The sequence below is a fragment of the Alligator mississippiensis genome, chromosome 2 (genome assembly GCF_030867095.1).
Source record: "Alligator mississippiensis isolate rAllMis1 chromosome 2, rAllMis1, whole genome shotgun sequence".
Lineage (NCBI taxonomy): Eukaryota > Metazoa > Chordata > Crocodylia > Alligatoridae > Alligator > Alligator mississippiensis.
In genome coordinates, this window is record NC_081825.1 from 143,221,935 (window position 1) to 143,241,434 (window position 19,500).

At 44.6% G+C, this 19,500-nt stretch overlaps 1 protein-coding gene across 4 annotated transcripts in view; it reads left to right on the forward strand.

Moving 5' to 3' along the window:
• The first annotated feature begins 5,414 nt into the window (after positions 1-5,414).
• Positions 5,415-19,500, forward strand: part of BMP2K (BMP2 inducible kinase) — a 133,791-nt gene continuing 119,705 nt past the window's right edge. For 3 of the 4 annotated variants that reach the window (XM_006258849.4, XM_014603811.3, XM_014603849.3), the window contains exon 1: positions 5,513-5,876. In XM_006258849.4, the coding sequence (XP_006258911.1) occupies positions 5,696-5,876 (181 nt within the window). In that variant the 5' untranslated portion in view covers positions 5,513-5,695. The other variant, XM_059722221.1, reaches the window with a different exon arrangement.

Here is a 19,500-nt window from a genome sequence, read left to right on the forward strand (position 1 = left end):
CTATTGTTTGTGGAGCAGGGATAAAACATAGAAGGAGGTGGCATAGTGACAATGAAAAGCCATTTACATTCTTTCTGTCTTGAAATTAACGTGCTTTTTGTACATCTCAAAATATATTTTTTGCATTTTGTCCTAATTTTTAAATATATTTACTCAGGTGAAAAACTCATCATAATCAATGGACCTGCTCACCTGGATAAGGTTACATGTGTTTCCAGGAGAGAGACCACAACATTTTTCATTAATTAAAATGTTTGTTATCAAAAGTGTCTATTTAATTAGGAACTTTACTCACATTTGAATAACAAAGGAAAAGAAAATCCTGAATAAAAAACCTGAGCAGACAATATTGGCATTTAACAAAAAAGGGCAGAGAGCTAGTGTGGAAAATTTATAGTTGAAATGTCTGTGAAACATTTTATTTAGACTGTGGCTCAGTTTTGCAAAATAGCTTATACATAAGGATCCATAATTTCACCAGTTATTTCTGTATATATACACCACACTTATGTGTGAAATTGCAATAAACTTGTTTGCCAACTATACTGAAAACTGCAAATATGCAGATTGTGATACCTAAGACCATCTATGTAGTATTAATCGCTTAATTACAGAAGTAGTTATTTTGGGTAAACAACACATAAATAAATCAATGCATTCATCTCTTGCTTTAACAAATGATAAGCACATATTTAAAAAAATGTTGAAGTAACATTTATACAAGATATCATTTTCAAGTTGCCAATGAGAAAAATATACTGCTTACCAACAGTACACTCATGTTATCAGCTTATCTTCATCTACTTTTTAAGGGCATAATTAAAACTGTACTTCTAAGTAACAGGCATTTATCACTGTAGGAATGTTCTCATTAATAAAATGCTGCTGATCATGCCATTCCCTTTCATTACTGTTTCTTTCATGTACCTCACATCTAAGGAAACTTTTGAATTAGAATCTGTGTCACTTCTGGGAAAATTGCTCTTCAATTAATAAAAGGACTGCAAGGACTATACAAAAGGAATTGTAAAAGTAAATAGATATATCTCTGCTTTCATCTTTGTATGGCAACATCAATGGATGAATCCTATTTGTTTTATTGCCAACTGTACACGGGGAAATTTGCAGTTTCACGGATTTCACAGAAACTGCGAACTAGGGGATTGTTTGCAAAATCAACAACAAAAAAACTTAATAAAATGCTGGCTACCCAATGGAAGTTAGTGGTCCTCACTGCCAGGAGGGGAAGGAGCTGGCTGGCAGGGTGAAAACTGAAAGATGACAGCTTTCCCCTCATCTCCACCCTGGGCCTCTCCACCAATCGGCGCTGAGGGGCAGCACCTTTCTGCCAATCCATGCCGAGGAGCAATGCTGCTGCAAAATGCCCCTGAAATCAGCACTGCATGCCACAAGTGGGCTGCAAAAAACCCTTTGTCTCACTGCAATTTATGTAGGGCCCTAACTATGAGGGCAGCAAAACTCTTAAGTGAACCTTACTTTGTTTGCATAACTTTGAAAGATTACCTGCAGGATATCAAACCTTTGTCTCATAAGATTCCTGAATGACCTGGCAGCTAACATTGCTGTCCATCCTATCTGTAGTTGTTGAAGGGTCAAGGGTTATGAGCTGTTGTGAAAACCACGTTATAGCTCTCCAAAATGTGACTGTTTTGAATCATGTAAGTGACAGACTGTGTGTGGCTCCCACATTACATTTTTTTAATTAATGGTATGGTATCATCCTCTTAAAGAAGAGAAATTGCATGCCCGCTGCATTTGTACGGTATGGACCTTCAAAGAAATATGCCTTCAGCCACCTTTTGTTTTACCATGACCCTGTAAACTCTCCCAGTCTAAGTAGCATCATTCTGGGTCAATACTAGAACTGGGTGAAACTTGGGATGTCTAGTTTGTAATAAAAATGTCAGTATTTTGAAATTTGGTGTCAGTTGGAATTGACCCTAAATGAAACCTGCGAACTGGAAATCTTACAGAATTATTAGCACATGGTGTTTCCAAAGTGAATTATGCTCCTGGAGACTCAGGCTGGTGCTGACTTAAGTTGACATTTTTATCAGTTTCACTGCTACTAGATGACAAGAATGTCAATTTTTGTTAGAAACTGCCACAGTCTTCAGACCCAAGGACTTTTTCTTCTGGACCAGATGGTTTCTCATGTTGTGCAGCTCCTGAGCAGGCAGCTTTGGGAGCCAGATGGCTTGGTCATCTGGCAGCCCTGAGCTCCTGGGCTCAGAGGATGGAGCTGCCCAGGAACTGTCAGCCCCCTCAAACCTTGGCTCTTCAGTAACCCACTAAGAAACCAGGCAGGGTTCTATCAGAGACCTGTTTGTGACTCAATAAAGTTTGCTGAAGCCAAGACATTTTCATAACATTTTGCAATGGAACTGTTCTGCTGGAAAATTCCCAAGAAGGTCCAGTCAATACTTGGACTGAAAATCTTCATGGCGCACACTGATACTACATGAAATACTATTAGGGAGTCCATAGAGGACACTTTCCTCTCTAAGCCTATTCCATTCAGGATGTTTTCATCATTGTTGTTTCTCTGCCCCTGCAAACAATGCCTTCAGTGACATGACTAACTTCTAAAGCATATGGTTAACTCTGCAAGTCTACCTTGCTCTTGGAGTGGGAAATGGTAATGTCTCTGATGGTCCTGCAAGAGTTAAATCTAACACCCTGGAACAAGTCCCCAAGAAAGCTTGAACCCCTGCACAACCCTTCCTTGTAGTACAAAGGACATCTTAAACAATGCCCTACCATTATGTTACTGGGTACTTCTTTTGGAGTTGCTAGACTTTACTTAAAGTCTAGGTTTTGATAACTTCTAGGCATTAATAAACAGACCCGATCTCTTTTCCTAAGATAGGCTGACCATATGGAAATCCTGGAAACAGGGGCATCATCAGGGAAATCTGGGACACTGCCCTCCCCCGCCAGTGCTCTCTCAAGTTGGCTGGGGTGGAGCTGTGCGCTGGGCAGGCTTTGGTGCCTGCCTGCCTGCAAGGCTCTGTGTGCTGCTCTGATTCCTGGCCAGACTGTGCCCTGCACCCCTTTGTTACTGGGATGCCCATTATAATTCCCAACAGCCAGCCAGGACCAGCCTCTGAAATCCAGGACTGTCCTGGCTAAAACGAGACATATGGTCACCCTGCCTAAGGGGAAAGTTCTTAATGCCACTGCACAGGTCAGATCCTAATGCACTCTATCAGCCTATTTCAACTCTCCTTGCAGTTTTATTTGGACATGGTCAACAAGACCAGGCCCTTAAACAGAAGAACCAGCCATTTTTCAGTGCTGGCAGAGTGGGTGTGGGAGGGAGGCAATCTGAAACAGTCCCTATATTGTACCAAAGGCTTTAATGAAAACCTAGTCAGGGCAAAGAGAAAGATGAATTTGATGGAAGAAAAAATGGTGAGACAAGGGAAATATGGGGGTGGGAATCAGGCACATCTTGAACTTCCAAGCAGGCAACCTAGGGGTTCACAACCCAGAAGTGGGTTGCAAGAATATATGAAAGGGTTGTGAGCAAACTTTAAGAATGGATCAACAAACTTTAAAAGTAGATTCTCTTTTAAAGGAGAAAAATGTGGGAAACTGACTTTTCCCATGCAGGCTGGCGGAGCTCCAGCCTGCAAGGGGCTGTTTGGGGCTCCCCCACGCCTCATACACAGTGGGGCTGGGGGCAGGGAGTGAGGGGCAGTGAGTTGGGACTGCCCATCGATGTTCACAAATGGGTCCTGGGCCAAAAAAGGTTGAGAACCACTGGCATGAACGACTCTTGCCTCCTGAGGCTGGGAGGGCACAGCGACCACCCACAGATGGCAGCAGTGTAGTGGCAGGGGTGTCGGCCCCGACATCAGTAGTGAGAGTGGGCTGAGCGGGGATCACCTGCAGGTGGCTGCAAGACTCCACTGGTGAGGTGGGCCAAGCAGGGACAACTTGCAGGCAGTTGTGGCAATGTCAGCGTGTGTGTGTGCGTGTGCGCGCGTGTGCATGTGTGTTTGTGTGTGGTGAGTGGTGATTGCCTGCAGACGCTGGAAGCAGCATCGGCAGTGGCCAGTCTCACACTCCCCTTCCTCCCATGCTCCCCCTACAGCTTATGACCCCTGGACTAGAGCAGTGATTCTCAACCTTTTTCAGGCCAGGACCCAGTTGTAAACATTGATGGCCAGCCTTCACTCGGCGCCTCACTCCCAACCCGCTGCCCTCTACCCCTTGGCCCCCAGTGTGTAGGGAAGGGGGGGGGTAGATGTGTGGGTTGGGGTGGGTGGCGTGTGGGCCATCACAGACCAAAGCTCTGCCAGTCTGCAAGGGAAAAGCCAGTTTCCCACATTTTTCTCCTTTAAATGAAAATCCATTTAAAATCCACATTTAAATTTTGTTCATGATGCCTTCACATATTCTTGCCACCCACTTCTGGGTCTTGACCAACAGGTTGAGAAACACTGCACTAGAGGACCTCCAAAGATGCTACTTCTTTATGATCCAGGGGCGCAGGTTGTAGCCTTGTTGGTCTAAGGACACAGGCTGACACGGCTCTCTGGGTAACTGTGATCTCTTTCATAAGACCAACTCAAATCGTTGGAAAAATTCTTCTTTGCAAGCTTTCGGGTATAGACTTCTTTATGTTTATACTTCTAACCCGTGACTCCATAGTGTGGAATCAGAAAAAATATATGCCTTAAACTTTGATTATTTTAGTTATGACATAACCGCTTTGTGTAGAATTGCTGGCTCTGTACAGTAGAACAGATAAGGGCAAGTGTTTGTTCTTTGTAACTCTTCTGCAACTGCTTCGCTCACCGCGGCCTTGAAGGTAGAAAAAAAAAGTATGTACAAAGTAGATTTCCAGGTGCAAGAAGGAGGTTTGTGAACTAACCCCACCTCCCCCATAATTCCCATCCTGATAACAGCAAAGAAATAATGAAGTAATATTATAGCCGCTTTTCATGCTAATTTCACTATATGATCAAGTGAGTCGTAAGCGACTGTTAAAAAGTATATAAACCTCCTGATTTTGCTCTTGGGGGGGGGGACCCCTTCCAAGTGCTTGGGAAATCCATGTCACTTTGGAACTCCCCCCTACAGCTGTAGTTTCTTTTGAATAAAAGCTTCTGCTGACCTGACCCAAAAGTACTCTGTGTGTGTTTCCACGACAATAGTGAACGTGCCCCAGGCGCGGCACTGCCCTTGCACGAGCCCTCAGCCCTGCTACAGATGCCAGTGACCGCGGGCCGACCCAAGCAGCCGCCACCCCTTAATAGGCGCGGAGGGAGGAGCAGCTCGCAGCGCTGGGCTGGCGGGCGCAACCCCTCCCGGCAGCGCGGGCTTTCCCAACCCCAGCGTGCTTGCCCGGCCGCAGACCTCACTTCCGGCGGCAGCTGCCAGCGGGGGAGGGGAGGAGCGCGCATGCGCAGGCGAGGCAAGGCAGCGGCTGCCAGTGGCAGTTCCCCCCGCCCTCGGTGCCTCGCGGCAGCCGTTGGTACGAGCCCGCGAGCGGGGAGCGGCGATCGAGCCGTCTCCTTTCGGGCCGGGGCCGCGCGCGGCGCTTCCCCGCAGCCGGGGCTGGCCTGGGCTGGGCCGAGCAAGGCGGGCGCCCGCGGGCGGCATGTGAGGCCAGCAGGCGCCGCGCAGCTCCCGCAGCGGCCCCGGCAGCCGCCGCCCGGGCACCATGAAGAAGTTTTCTCGCATGCCCAAGTCTGAGGGGAGCGGCGGCGGTGGAGGGGGGAGCGCGGCGGTCGTCGGCGCGGGCGCGGGCGGAGGTGGAGGCGTGGGCGGCGGCGGCTCGGCCGTGGGCAAGGTGGTCAGCGTGGGGCGCTGCCAGGTCACCCTGGAGGAGCTGCTGGCGGAAGGTAACGGGCGGCCCGGGCCGGCGGCACCCCCTCCCCGCGCGCACACGCACACCCCCCAGGGGAGCGGGCGGCGGCCGCTTCGCACCAGGGGTTGGTGCAGCTCCCCGGCGCGGCTGGAGCAGCCCCGCTAGGCAGAGGTAGAGGAGAGGTGCCCGGCAGCCACGTGCAGCTGCTGGGGCTGGTGATTCATCGGGCGGGAGCCGAGTGCGTGTGTCAGATGGAGAGTGGGTGACACAGATGTAGATATCTAAAGGTCTGTGTCTGTAGATCGATGTAGTGGGGGTGTCAGGGCCGGATTAATGCATAGGCCAACTAGGCACATGCCTGGGGCCTTGAGGGAAGGAGGAGCCCAGCTGTGCTTTTCTAGGTATTATAATCATGGAGTGAACAGAGTAGTGGCCATGAGCTTGTTAGCCTACACCCACAAAAGGGTTAATCCAGCCCCGGTGGGTGTGTGTATGTGCGTACACGCATACGTATTGCATGCATATGTATACACACATATGTCTACTTTTGTGTATATGCATTATTTGTGTGTGTGTGTGTACAGGAGCCAGAGCTGGAGTGTGGGTGAGCTAGATGTAGATATCTAGATCTCTTGATGTCTGTCTATATCTAAATCTATATATAGTGTGGATGTAGACACACGCATGTGTATGCATGCACATGTGTACTTCTTTGCATATGCATGTGCATATTGTGTGTGTGTCTGTACACAGGAGCCAGAACTTGAGAATGGGATATTTGTGTACACACATGCACACTATGGACTACATAACAATACTGCCCTCTGTACAAATTTGACCATGATATTGCAGAGGTACTTTCCTTTTCCTCAAAAGAAGATGCGGGCATGCGCACACACACATACACTTCTATATTTGGTGAGGTGTTCTATACATGGAGGTGTGTGGATGTGCATACATACCTGTATGTGTGTGTATATATACACACTGCATACCTATACATATCTGTGTATTTGGTGAGGTATTATATGTATGGAGTGTACATGCATGTATATAATATATGGATGGTTGGGGGGGCGTGTGTGTGTGTAAACACAGACATATGTGAGTGTGTGTGGTGGGTTATTTCTGAAGGTGTGGGAGGCTATGGATGTGTATGTGGGGTTTGCAGCCTGGGGGAGGGGAGGGTCCCCGCACACTACCTGGCAGGATGCAGGGTACCCATGGGACACAAGTGAGAGGCATGAACAGGACTGGGCGGGCTGTGGCTTGGGAATGAGGAGCAGACACATAGACAGCACCCAGCTGGTAAGTGGAGGGGAAGGGGCAAGAAGGGGGTGGAGATTGAGCCCTGCAGGGAGGGAGGGAGTGGAGCAGGAGGTCTCCTTGAATGGGGCCCTGGGGCTGGGCTGGGTCATCTAGAGGCATGGGGGAGGGGCATGGCTCCCTGCAGCAGCACATCCCCCTGGGGGGCGCAGAGGCTGGCTGTGGGCTGGGGCTCTGTACCCTGCGGCCTTTGCCCCAGGAGCTTAGCTGTGTGAAGCCAGTTGCCAGGTGGGCAGTGGATGTGCAGCGTGGCAAGTGTGCCCCATGTCCCCTGCCTGCTTTGTAGGCAGCCATGGCATCATGTGGCTGAGCTCCTGGGGCAAGTCAGTGGGGCTCAGACCCCAGCTGGCAGCCTGCCTCTGCTGTGGGGGGCGCATGCCCTCAACGCCTCCCCTGGGGGTGTGTGCTGCTGCGGGGAGGGGGGGGGCAGTGCCCCTCCCCTGTGCATCTGGATGACTTGCCCTGGCCCTGGGGCCCCACTCACCCCAACCCCTGCTCTTGCTCCACTCCCTCCCTCATGGTGGGGCCTCGATTTCCCCCCTTTCCTCTCCACAGACTTACCAGCTGGGAAAATCCAGAGATCTGAGGGTTCAATTGGGAGACTGTGAGTTGGAGTTATTTTGACTTTGAGTCTCGCGATGGTTTCATAACAGTTGGCATTAGTGTGTGTGTGTCCTAAGATTTCTGTCCTTTCTGCCAAATACCTGGAAATGAAATAGTTACAGACTTAATGTCTAGGGTCTGAGCGACAAAAGATGGATCAGTGATGAGCAGTTGGATCAGTGATGGACTTCCAGGCACCATAGCTTTTTCTTTAGATAAGAAATGTGTCTCTGCAACACGCTTGACTGTTAAGTCGTTTGTCATTGTCACACTGCATGTGTTGCTGAACCTGCTTTTGGCCTTGTAGTAAACTTATATTAGACAAAGAAAGATTTCCTAATTCTTTTTCTTGTAGGTTTCATAAATTGGGATATCTTGCCATGCATCACATTTGGGTTCTTGGTACAGGTGTGATGAACATACTAATGACATTTTTTAGGTAATTTCTGTACATCAGGCTTTACATTATGAAAAATAATGCAGAATTTCCTCCTCAGTGACGTCACAAGACCAATATGAAATTTACCTTTATTCTCTGTTAGCCATGCAAAAATTTCTGTCAGTGCAAGAGGTGCAAAATTGGGCTTTCCCATTATTATGTTAAAATGTATATTTTGGAAACGATACTTGTATGTATTTGTTGTTAAATTTCCCTAGCTAATATGTCTCACACCATGTTGGGGTTTTTTATATATGCATTAGATAATGAGATCTAAGTAAAAATTGTAGCAAATTTAGGCACTTTTTTCTACCGCTGTTTTAGAGAAACTTTGTAAACAGATTTGGAGAACCTACATATGTTATGCTATTGAGTAATAATAATACTCAGAATTTAATTGTGAGTTTTTCAGAAGTGTGGACGAAGTATATGTGCTTGTAGTATTTAGTGATACAAATTCTAAGCCAGAAGAATGGGTTTACTTTTAACTTGATGGCCTCTTAAAGGGATACTATCAGCTTGGGATCAGTTTGTTTTTGTAAGTGTGTTTATACTTTGCCTTAGTTGATGCATTTTTTTGCAGTTTTCCTGCAAAGATTGGGTATTTTGTTGTTGTAGTCAGACTTCCGATTTAATATGTTAATTGTAAATCTTTTATAAATATTCATGCAGTACAAATGTGAGACATTAAATGCTACACAGTAGTAAAAATATTACATATTTCTTGCTCTTTTTTTTTCCAATTAATAACCTCCAGATTATAGTAAGCAGCTATTATATTACTGCTGTTTCTGCAGTAATAATTGATAAAGCCTCCTCAATATTTAGAGGGCAGTTTTCCTGTTGAATTTTGGAAATTAGGTCAAGGTTAAGACCTAAATATTAGACCACAAGTTCAGCAACTGGCTGCAGAGAAGGACCTAGAACAAAACCTCATTGGGGTTTGTCCCTGTGAGGCTGATTGTGGGCTAGAGCTTCTTGAACTCGTGTGAGAGAAAAGCTTACCTAAGAACTGAGGAGGTAAGCAGTAGAAAACAGGAAATCTTCATGATCCTAAGGAGATCTTGAAATCTCAGTTAAATCTTATGAAACAGTCAATTTAATTATTATGCAGGGGATGAAGTTGGGGTAATAGAGCAGTCTGGGGTGGCTGAAAAATGGTGTGTGTAATCTGCTTTAGGGGTTACTCTTTCAAAAAGCTTTGCAAGTAACTTTGTATTAACTGTGAAAATTTGTCTATATCTTCTTCCACTGATCCTAGTTCTACCTTTTCTCATGAAAGAGGGAAGGATTCAACTTAAATTTATAGTTAAAGTTAGCAGATACAGGTAGATGTTGACTCATCAATGATAACACTGGCCCTATTAGCTTTAATTTTCTCATGGCTTCAGTAGGGATTAAAATAAAAATGTGGGAGAGAACAGTGCAGTTGAAATAAACTGAGCTCATAAAAATCTGTTTGTTCAAGAGTATGTTGGAAGCTTTCCTTATCAAATGCTATCCACTTCTGCAAAATCTAATTTTTATCTTCAGTCTCCTGCAAAAAGCAAGTTTCTTGTCTATGATTATGAAGAATACCTATCAAATCTGAGAACCAGATGTGCAGGGCTGTCTCTTCTTTCTGAATGGAGAGAGGGCTCAGATTGATCAATCCTCACTGCTGGTTTTTTTATGTTGATGAGTTGCAACTGATAAAAATCAGGACAATTTAAAGTAGGTAGTGCCTGGGAAAAGTCTTAGAAGCAGTCAGCTATTGAGTGGGGAGGACCCAAAAAGAGATTTGGAGAGGGATGAAATAGGGGGTAAGGAATGTCACCTTTGAAAGAGGTAACAAAGCTGTTATCTGAGGGGTGGGGTAAAAGGAGAGAATGCTTTATTCCTTTGCAGGTGACAGGAGATTTAGGGGGGATGGGGAGGGCATCAAATCAGACATGTATTAGCTGGGCACTGCTAAGAAAGTCTCCAAATAGGTTCTTGAATAATTCCGTGGTTGGATGCCTAATACTCCCTTATTTAGCAACAGTTGTTGGGGCTGGCTTCTCATCTAACATCAGTCTTTTTCAAAATTATTTGCATTGTTAAAGCAACTTTTAGGTCCCCATTATATTCCTAATCTTACTGTTAGGACATTGCATTTATACTCAGTATTTGTTCAAATAATTTATTTGGTAATTACTAGTTTGTATCCAATTATGTCTACAGCTCATCAAATACCATTCAGCAAATATTAGAATTCTTAAAAGCCCTTGTCAGAATTAGGGGCCCTATTGTGTTAGTGTTTATGCAAGCCCTGATAAAGACATTTGTCCCCACAACACTGCTGTGCAATAAAAAGTCAAGACATTTGTTTCATTCAGTAATTTAGCTTGATTTTTTTTTTCTTTTTTTTTTTTTTTTTTTTTTTTTTTTAATGGGAACCCCTCCCAAATCCTCCTTGACTGCATCAAGGAGCTTTTAGTCTAAGACTCTGGCAACCTTTTCCTGGTCTTCTGATAGAAAGTTTTGTCAGTAACCAGCAGCTGCCACTGCCAAGTCACCAGAGCACATGTAGACCTGTGTGCTTTTTGACAGCTCTTTGTGGTTGTCACACTTGTGCTCTGGCAGCACAGCTGCTGGCTGGACCATGGCAGCAGCGGAAAGCTTGAGAGTGTTTGCATGCCTTCTCCAGGTGCCCGGCAGTAGGAGAATCCTTATCCACTCAGCAGAGTAACTGTTGGCAGAACACAGGGTTCTGCTGCTGCAGAAGGGCTTAATGTGAGACTGCACTTGAAATTTTTATGTCATTAGATCACTGTAGAGTAGATTATGCCTTACCCAACTGGTGGGATTTATGAGTTCTTAATCAAGTTTTTGCTTACTATCATTCATATACACAGAGAGTATGCATCTCTTCTGTTCTGCCACCTGTAGTAGTTTCACTTTGGCTGGTTGGCTTAGTTATTGGATTAGTTACTAGTGTTTGGTAAACTTCTCAGACCTGAAATATTATGTTAATGTTTTCAAGTCAGATTTTTTTTGAAGGGTGTTACAAAGCTAGGCCCTGATCCTGCAAGTTGGCTTCATTTAGGTTTCATACAAATGGAACAAGAGGCAGAGGCTTAATTGTTGGCATGAAGCAGTGAACCTTCGCTAGGTTTGTCACTGTAGTGTACACTTTGTCACTGTAATGAGTCCAGCGTAAGGACTGCTTAGCAGTGTTTCAGTGTCTTAAACGGCTAGCACACATTGACTTGTACTCTAGCCAGGATTTTGTTAATAATTTTGTGTAGAACTTTATCAATAAATGATGTCCTTCTATAGTGAAAAACTACTATGAAAAAAACTTGGGGTGTGTGTATGTAGCTTGTAAATACACTTATGAAAACTTATTAAAACAGAAATGCAGAAACTCTAGTTCTAATAAAAAAAATTTTGTTTTTCTCTTTGCTGAATAATATTGTCTTTAAGAATCTAGTGTAGAATTAAAGCTTGTTGTACTTAAGTATGGTTTTAAGTTTATGAAATTTAAGATGCTAAATAATCTCATGGAAATACTCTGAATGGGATTCTTAGTGGAAACCTCTCATCTATATGTAGCTCCGATTAAGCAACCAAAGCAAGCGCTGCTAGGGTAGATAGGAAATGATACGGAGAATGGAATTTAAAACAATACTCTGCGTTAACTTAGATGTCTTGTTAACTCGATATTTGTTCAAATACTTTATTTGGTAATTACTAGTTTGTATCCAATTAAATCTACAGCTCATCAAATACCATTCAGCAAATATTAGAATTCTTAAAAGCCCTTGTCAGAATTAGGGGCCCTATTGTGTTAGTGTTTATGCAAACCCTGATAAAGACATTTGTCCCCACAGCACTGCTGTGCAATAAAAAGTCAAGACATTTGTTTCATTCAGCAATTTAGCTTGTGATTTTTTTTTTTTTTTTTTTTTAATGGAACCCGCCCCCCAACTCCCCCTTGACTGCATCAAGGAGCTTTTAGTCTAAGACTGTGGCAACCTTTTCCTGGTCTTCTGATAGAAAGTTTTGTCAGTAACCAGCAGCTGCCACTGCCACTGTAAGCTTTTCTGGATAGTGATAGACATCTAACCAATATACCGGGGGGGGGGGGGGGAGTGTGGGGTAGGGCAGACAGGGATTCTGGGTGAACTGTATGCAATGTCTTGGAAAAAGTCCACCAGTGAGGGGGACTGTGCTTAATGGTCACTACCTTATATCTTATTTGGATGGGTTATAATAACCTATTCTTGTGGTGGGTTCCCATCAGCATGCTTGCCTAGCGAGGGTCATACGTTTTTATAGCCATACTTAGTGTTGGCTGCATTTAATTGGCTTCATAGTCGGTTTCTATTGCTGAGCACATGCTGTTTTTGGTAGCAGTTTAATGAGATATTTAGTGAGATTTTCTTGTATGCAATTATAAGACGAGGTGCTTTTTTCCCCATGCCAACTGTGGGGGAAGAAACCTCATCTTATATTCAAGTAAAGCTGGAACAGAAATGGGAAGAGGGGAGAACAGATTCAGAGGTGAGAATAATTAGTCATGGACATAGTAACGGTAGTCAAAACACAGAATAAGAGAAAATAGATGAAAAAATTGTAATGTTTTTATTAATTATGGAAATTCCTATGTTCATAAAGCTATAATGGAAACCTTTTATGCAACTATTGCTCCATAGTGTTGGCCCCCAGCGAACAGCAGTGTTAGTGAATAAGAACTTTAAAATGTCTAAAAGATTAACAAAGCTGGTACTTTTAAATACAAAAAAAAGAGGTAAGAATGAGAATTTGTTTTTAATCTAAAATAGTAAGCACGTGTAAGGAGATGTGACATTAAAAAAAAAAAAAAAGTAGTCATGACCATTCTATCAAGATTAATACTCTTGGCTTCTAATACTCTAAAGAGGTTAAGTATGGGTTAAGAGGTGTATGACATTTAAATAAAGTCATGGCACAGTTCAGTCAAGAACTGGAGCAAGGGATTTCATGAATGTTTCGGAAGCTTATTTCACAGTGGGATATACTTGTGTTATCTGTTTGGTTGGAAGTATTAAATAGAATAATTAAGTATTTAACTTAATCTGGTCTGAGATTAGTCTTTGTGCAACTGGATTTAGTAGATACGCAGTTTAGTTACCAATGTATAGTGAAGTTCAGTGGATTAATGTTGATCCACACTAATTATATAGAAGGCAAAAGAAAGGAAATAGGAAGCAAAGCAAGGAAACAAAGCTGTGAATAAAATGTACTACTGTAGGTTATCAATGTTTGGTAACTTGGTACCATCTTTATATGAGTGCTTCTTTGTATTATTGTACTTAAGGTATTGCAAGACATGGTGTTTTCTGTTAGTAGGACTCTTACTTCTGACTAACTGGAAAAAAAGGCTGCTTATGATATTGCTGGAGATTTGTCTCAGTTCTCTTTTGGAAGTATTTAATAGAAGCATGGAGCATACTTAAGAGGTCTGAATGCATGACATGTTTAGACCATTGTAAAGTACGTTTCAGATAAATGACACTGATGTAAGTTACACTTGTAATCAAGAGGACAGGCAGTCCTCTGGACCTGTCGACCTCGAAAGATGTGGGCAGTGGAGTCCCATAAGGCTCGGTCCTTGGACTGGTGCTGTTCAGTGTCTTCATCAGTGACTTGAAGGAGGGCTTGGAAAGCACTATGTCCAAATTCACAGAAGATACCAAATTATGGGATAAAATTAACACACTAGAGGGTAGGGAATGAATTTGGGCAGGTTGGAAAAGTGGGCAGAACAGAGTAGGACACTGTTCAATAAGGACAAGTGCAAGGTGCTGCACCTAGGGAGAAGGAATCACCAGCATGCTTAAAGGCTGGAGGAGGACCTTCTCAGTAGCACAGCAGTGGAAAGGGATCGCGGAGTCATTGTTGACACCAACATTGACAACTCATGTTCGTTAATGTGATGAAGCGATCAGTAAAGCTAACTGCACTTCATCATGCATTAGCAGGTGCATGACAAACAGGTCCAGGGTGGTGATACTTCCCCTTTATGCAGCATTGGTCAGGCTGCAGTTGGAGTACTTCATCCAGTTTTGTGTGCCATACTTCAAGAGAGATGTAGGCAACCTCGAGAGGGTTCAGAGGAGGGCTGCTCATATGGTTAGGGGCCTGCAGGCGAAGCCCTATGAGGAGAGATTGAGGGCCCTGGATCTCTTCAGCTTCTGCAAGAGAAGGCTGAGAGGTGATCTTGTGGCCTCCTACAAATTCATCGGGGGGTGGGGGGTGGGCAGCAAGAAATAGGAGATGCTTTTTTTTATCCTTGAAGTAACTAGGACACTAGGAACAATGGCCACAAACTGATGGAGAGCAGGTTTAGGTTAGACATCAGGAAGAACTTCTTTATGGTAAGGGTCGCCAGAATCTGGAATGGGCTTCCAGGGGAGGTCTCCTACCTTAGGGGTTTTTAAGAGAAGGTTAGACATGCACCTGGCTGGGGTCATCTGACCACAGCGCTCTTTCCTGCCCAGGGCAGGGGGGTGGACTCGATGATCCGCTAAGGTCCCTTCCAACCCAAACACCTGTGAATCTATGAATCAGTTCAGTGGGCACTTCTTGCAGTAGAGACTGTCATGCTGCACTAGTACTTGTTGTAGGGCTGGAGGGGTGTTGTAGCTGTGACAGTTGAGGAAATATACAAGAAACTAAGGGTTTTTTGGTAATATCTTTTATTGAATCAGTTGTGTAACTGAGAGAGATGTTAGACATGTGCTCTTCAGGTCTCAGCTTCTTCAGATCTGTATGATCATGGCTACAATAATACTCTAACCGTACTACAGCAAGGGTGGGGATATTGAGATTCACTCTCTTACAGCTCAAGGTTAAAGAATGGCAATATGTGCCTGTGGGCTTTTCTCCCAAATATAGAATAGGCCCAATAAAAGATACTACCAAAAAAACCCAAACCCTTGCTGCTTGCCACCATGTGGCAGGGGAACAGGTAGCAGTCTAAGCCTTAATGTAATTTTATTTTTGGCAGTTCAGCTGCTATCTGTGCTGTTTTATTAGCAATATTGAATTTAGGTGTCAGTTGTAAGGCTGCTGTTGAGAGGCAAGCTACTCTGAAATAACTAGCCTTAATGATGTGCAGACATCATGACACAAGCTGTTCCCATACCAATAAACCTGCATGCCAGTAAACCTGCATACTTTAATTTAGCTTTAGTGGTGCTTTACGTATTGAAACCAGTGTATTTTGGCAGATGGCTGCTGCCACTTGTATGCTTTAAATGCTCCCCACAGAAGTGGCTTATACTATAATAGGAGTGGGCAGAATATGGTCTGTGGTCTGGATCTGTCCTGTGGTGGGACCCTTGGCCTTGCCTGGCCCAGATGCAGGGGACAGCCTGGGCTGTGGCATGTGCAGCTGGTCCCACCACTTGTGGGTGCGGGGGTGCCACCTGGCGTGGAGCACCAGCCTGCCGTATCCTGGTTTGCAGCTCTTGGGCATGCTGGGAGATGTAGTCTGCAGGGTGGCCTGGCAGTTGGATTCAGCTTCCCAGCATTCAGTTTCTGGCAGTAGAGCGAGCCTTCACCCTTGAGTTCCTTTAGTTACATATTGCTGAATGGGCAGATAAAGTTAGCCAGACTCCTCTGCTGGCGAGAGACTGCTTGTATCAGTTTGAGGTAAAGGTTTTTGGATCTGTTCTGCTTCCCCTACTGCCATCTGTATAACATCTTATAGGGATTACTTGCATATATCTCTAACTGGGGGATTTTGGGGAATAGAATGACTATTCTAATATAATAAAAGCCGTAGCACTTCTGGCTCTGTCTGTAACGCTCTGGGGGCCAACTGTGCATGTGCACAGTTATTGACAGACAGACACACAGGTGAGGCAGAGGTGGTAGGGACCAGGGTGTGCTCTGCTGCGAAGGGCATGGCTTGCAGCCCTGCAGGGGTGGGAGGGGGCACACGGCCATGTGGGGGTGTGGCACATGGTGGGGCCTGACGCGTGTTCCCAGGGTGCTGCTCAGGGAGCGGGTGCGGTATATGCGGGCAGTGCCCACTGGCTGCAGCATGTGGCTGCAGGGGGGTGCACCACCCACACCTGCTTCCCATGTGGCACCCTGTGGCCATGCGCTGCACCCCCACTGAGGCCCTAGTCATGGTGAATGCAGCTTTGGCCAGGCCGGGCATGGGACACTCGGAGCCCATTGACTTCTCCAGAGGTGGCACTGGGAGCCCAGGGGGGCACGTGGCCCCCAGTCTGTGCTGCTGCTGTGGCCTCCGCTCCACCTCTGCTCCCACGTGGTGCCCCTGCTTTGACAGCGGCGGGGCACCATGTGAGTCTGGCAACGGGGAGGGCCAGGCCGTGCAGCGAGGCACATGGGGGTGGCTGTAGCTGGGTGTGTGTGGCCTGCGGCGTGTGGCTGGGTGTGTGCAGCCCATCCCCTCTCAGGGGATCTTCTTGGTTTTTGTATTAATGGAGTGGTAAGGAGCTGGAACTTGTTGTGCTAGGTTCTGTATCAACAGAAACAGAAGGATGTGGCCTATCTGGAACAGCTTACAAATCTCTGTATCCTTTCTTCATCTTACCTTATTGATCTCGTAGCAGAGGCAGAGACGATTGTAGCATGGTGCAATGCCCAGGGGCAAATCAGCCTGTGCGGGGCCCGGATGTGGGCGGGGGGGTGGCGAGCGGCTGGATGCGAAGCCGGCCCAGCTCTGGGGTGCCCCACAAATCACAGGCCTGGGGCAGTCGCCCCAATTTCACCCCTCCCCAGGGATGGCCCTGAGCAGGAGGTGTAAGGTAACTAACTGTCCGTTAGTGAATCAGGCAGTGGTCTTTGTATCAAATACCAGCTGGTATAATAGGGATAGCTTACTAATTGCAGAGTTTGATCCAAAAAATTGAATGTACTGCATCAGTAAGTTAAAAACTAAGTTTCATCGAGGTCCTCATGCAATCTTCATTCCAAGCATAACATTCTTGTTCTGGTTGTGACAGTCAATGTATTTGGTGCAGTTTTCATTAATTAAGAGCACTACCACCCTTACTGAGACAGAAATTAACTCCTGGTTTCTGCAATGTGTTGATGTTCAGCAGCATGTTCTCTTTAAGTGTGTACTGATTGTCAAGGGGCAGTGGAACTCTGAAACTTATGTGGCAGAAATTGGCTTGAAAATAGCACAACCCCTATCTAGATGTATCATTGTAGATCAGTGAGTGGGCTGAGGGCTGGGGTGGTGCAGGTGCTAAGGCCCATGACTGATGGCCTGGGGGTTGCAGGGTCAAAAACGCTTATGATGCGGCCTGTTGGATTCCAGCAAATCTGCAAATTCTGCTAAATACCTTGTCACAAAGACATGAAAAAGGAAAAGAATTGAGTGGGCTGGAAATGGGAAGTAAGTGCAATGTAGCCTTTCTTTGAGAATGACCAAGAATGGGATGTTATAAATAACTACCTACTACCATAGTTGAGCAGTATATTCTCACCTCTTCCACTGATCCCAAGAAGGGTAGAAAAGCTATGGGAGAGAGCAACAGTAATACCATTTAAATGGCTTTACTAGCCTGATGGCTGGTAAGGCTAGACCTTTCTCTCGTAGAGGAGGTCTGCTGTTGTAAAAAGTCAATTCTTCGTTCAGGACTAGACAGGTATGAAATGGTGGATGGATGTTTTGGTTAAATTATTATCACTCTCATGACTAAGCAGAAATTGCCAAATAGAACATCTGGGTAGTACAAACTCCAGAGCTGAGCCATCCTGTTAAGTAAGTGAAACAAAACCTTGGCTACTTCCAGGCGAGCCCTTAATGCAAGTATATCATAGGCCCAGCCAAAAGCCAACTTTTGTAGTGTAAAGTTGCTACCCTGTTCAAGAAACAGACATGACATTTTTATCTCAGCATTTGTTGCCTTTGGGGCAGTAACCCTTATTGCAGTCCTTGAAGTCATAGGGCATGACTTTAAACCTCATTCCTCTTCCCAACACAGTACATTACTCAGATTTGAACTTTCATAGGAAGTATAATCATACATACAATTGAAGTAGGTCTCCCAATATATGGTATCTTTAAGTTATGAATTTGAGAACTGTCTCTGAGATCTCCACAAAGTAAAGCATTTCTCACAACTGTCATAGTATTTATTCCCAAATAAAGTGAAGAAATAGCCTTCCTTTTATAAGTATCTATGTCAGGGCTCAGAAGCACAGGACCAGCTCAGAAAAGTGCAATCCTTGTTCTGTATTGAGATTGGGTAGCCCCATGACTCTGAATGCAAATGTTAACCAAATTACATATGTTGTCTATTTTATTTCTATGGGGAGGATTATACTTGGGCAGCAGTTCTTTAGTTAAGATGAATTCTTTGTTTTAAGAGGGCTATTCTTAATTCTGTAAAATCTACTGGTAGACTTGGATTGTCAGGAAACTCATGCCTCATGGAGATGTAGAACAGGATTAGTGGTTTGTGTTCTTAGAGCTTAGCACTGTTAAGGTGTCAGGTGGTGCCTTGTGCCCTTCTAGAAAGCAAAGTTCAGTTTCACTTGCACAAAACTGCTGACAAGCAGGAAATGACAAGTGAAGATATGCCAGGCAACCTGAACTCCCTTTGCCTTTCTTTTTCGCCTCCTTAATATTACATACCTGGTTCTGGATGTTTGTATTAAAGTATTATCTTCCTTCCTACTCTGGAGGCACATTGCTGTCAAAAGCCCATTGTAATTATTTGCTGACCACAGAAAAATGAACTGGAAAATTTATCTGAGTGTTCCTAAGAATTTATTGTCTCTGAGTAAAAATATATAGGGATCTGGCTCACCCTGGGGACAAGTGCAGAATACATTCCAAAGGTTTTAGTTTGTTTTGTTAAGGAAGCATTTGCTGTGTTGTACAGAAAGAGGAAACTTTTTCTCAGTGAATATTCAACCCAATTTATAAATTGGGAAAGTAAAATTTGAATTCATCTGGCTCTAGAAATTGGAACCTGGAAGGAACTTCAGGAGGCAAGGTATTCCTTTGTTGTCAACGGGAAATAATTTTTCTCGGAAAGATGCAAGCAGACTGAATTGCCCATTACAGTGGGTCTTTGGACTTAAGTATAACTGAAAGTTTCCTTTTAGGTAATGTTTAGATCAGTTTTTTTTATTCTCTAGTTTTATAACTGAATTGTGATCTTAGCATTGAACACCCTTGTTTCTCAAGGCAGTGTGTGTTCACAACTGTTACATCATTATTTTTACATCTTAATTAGGTGATTAAATTTACCATTCAAAGTAGTAACTCTTTGCAAGCATACATTGTTAT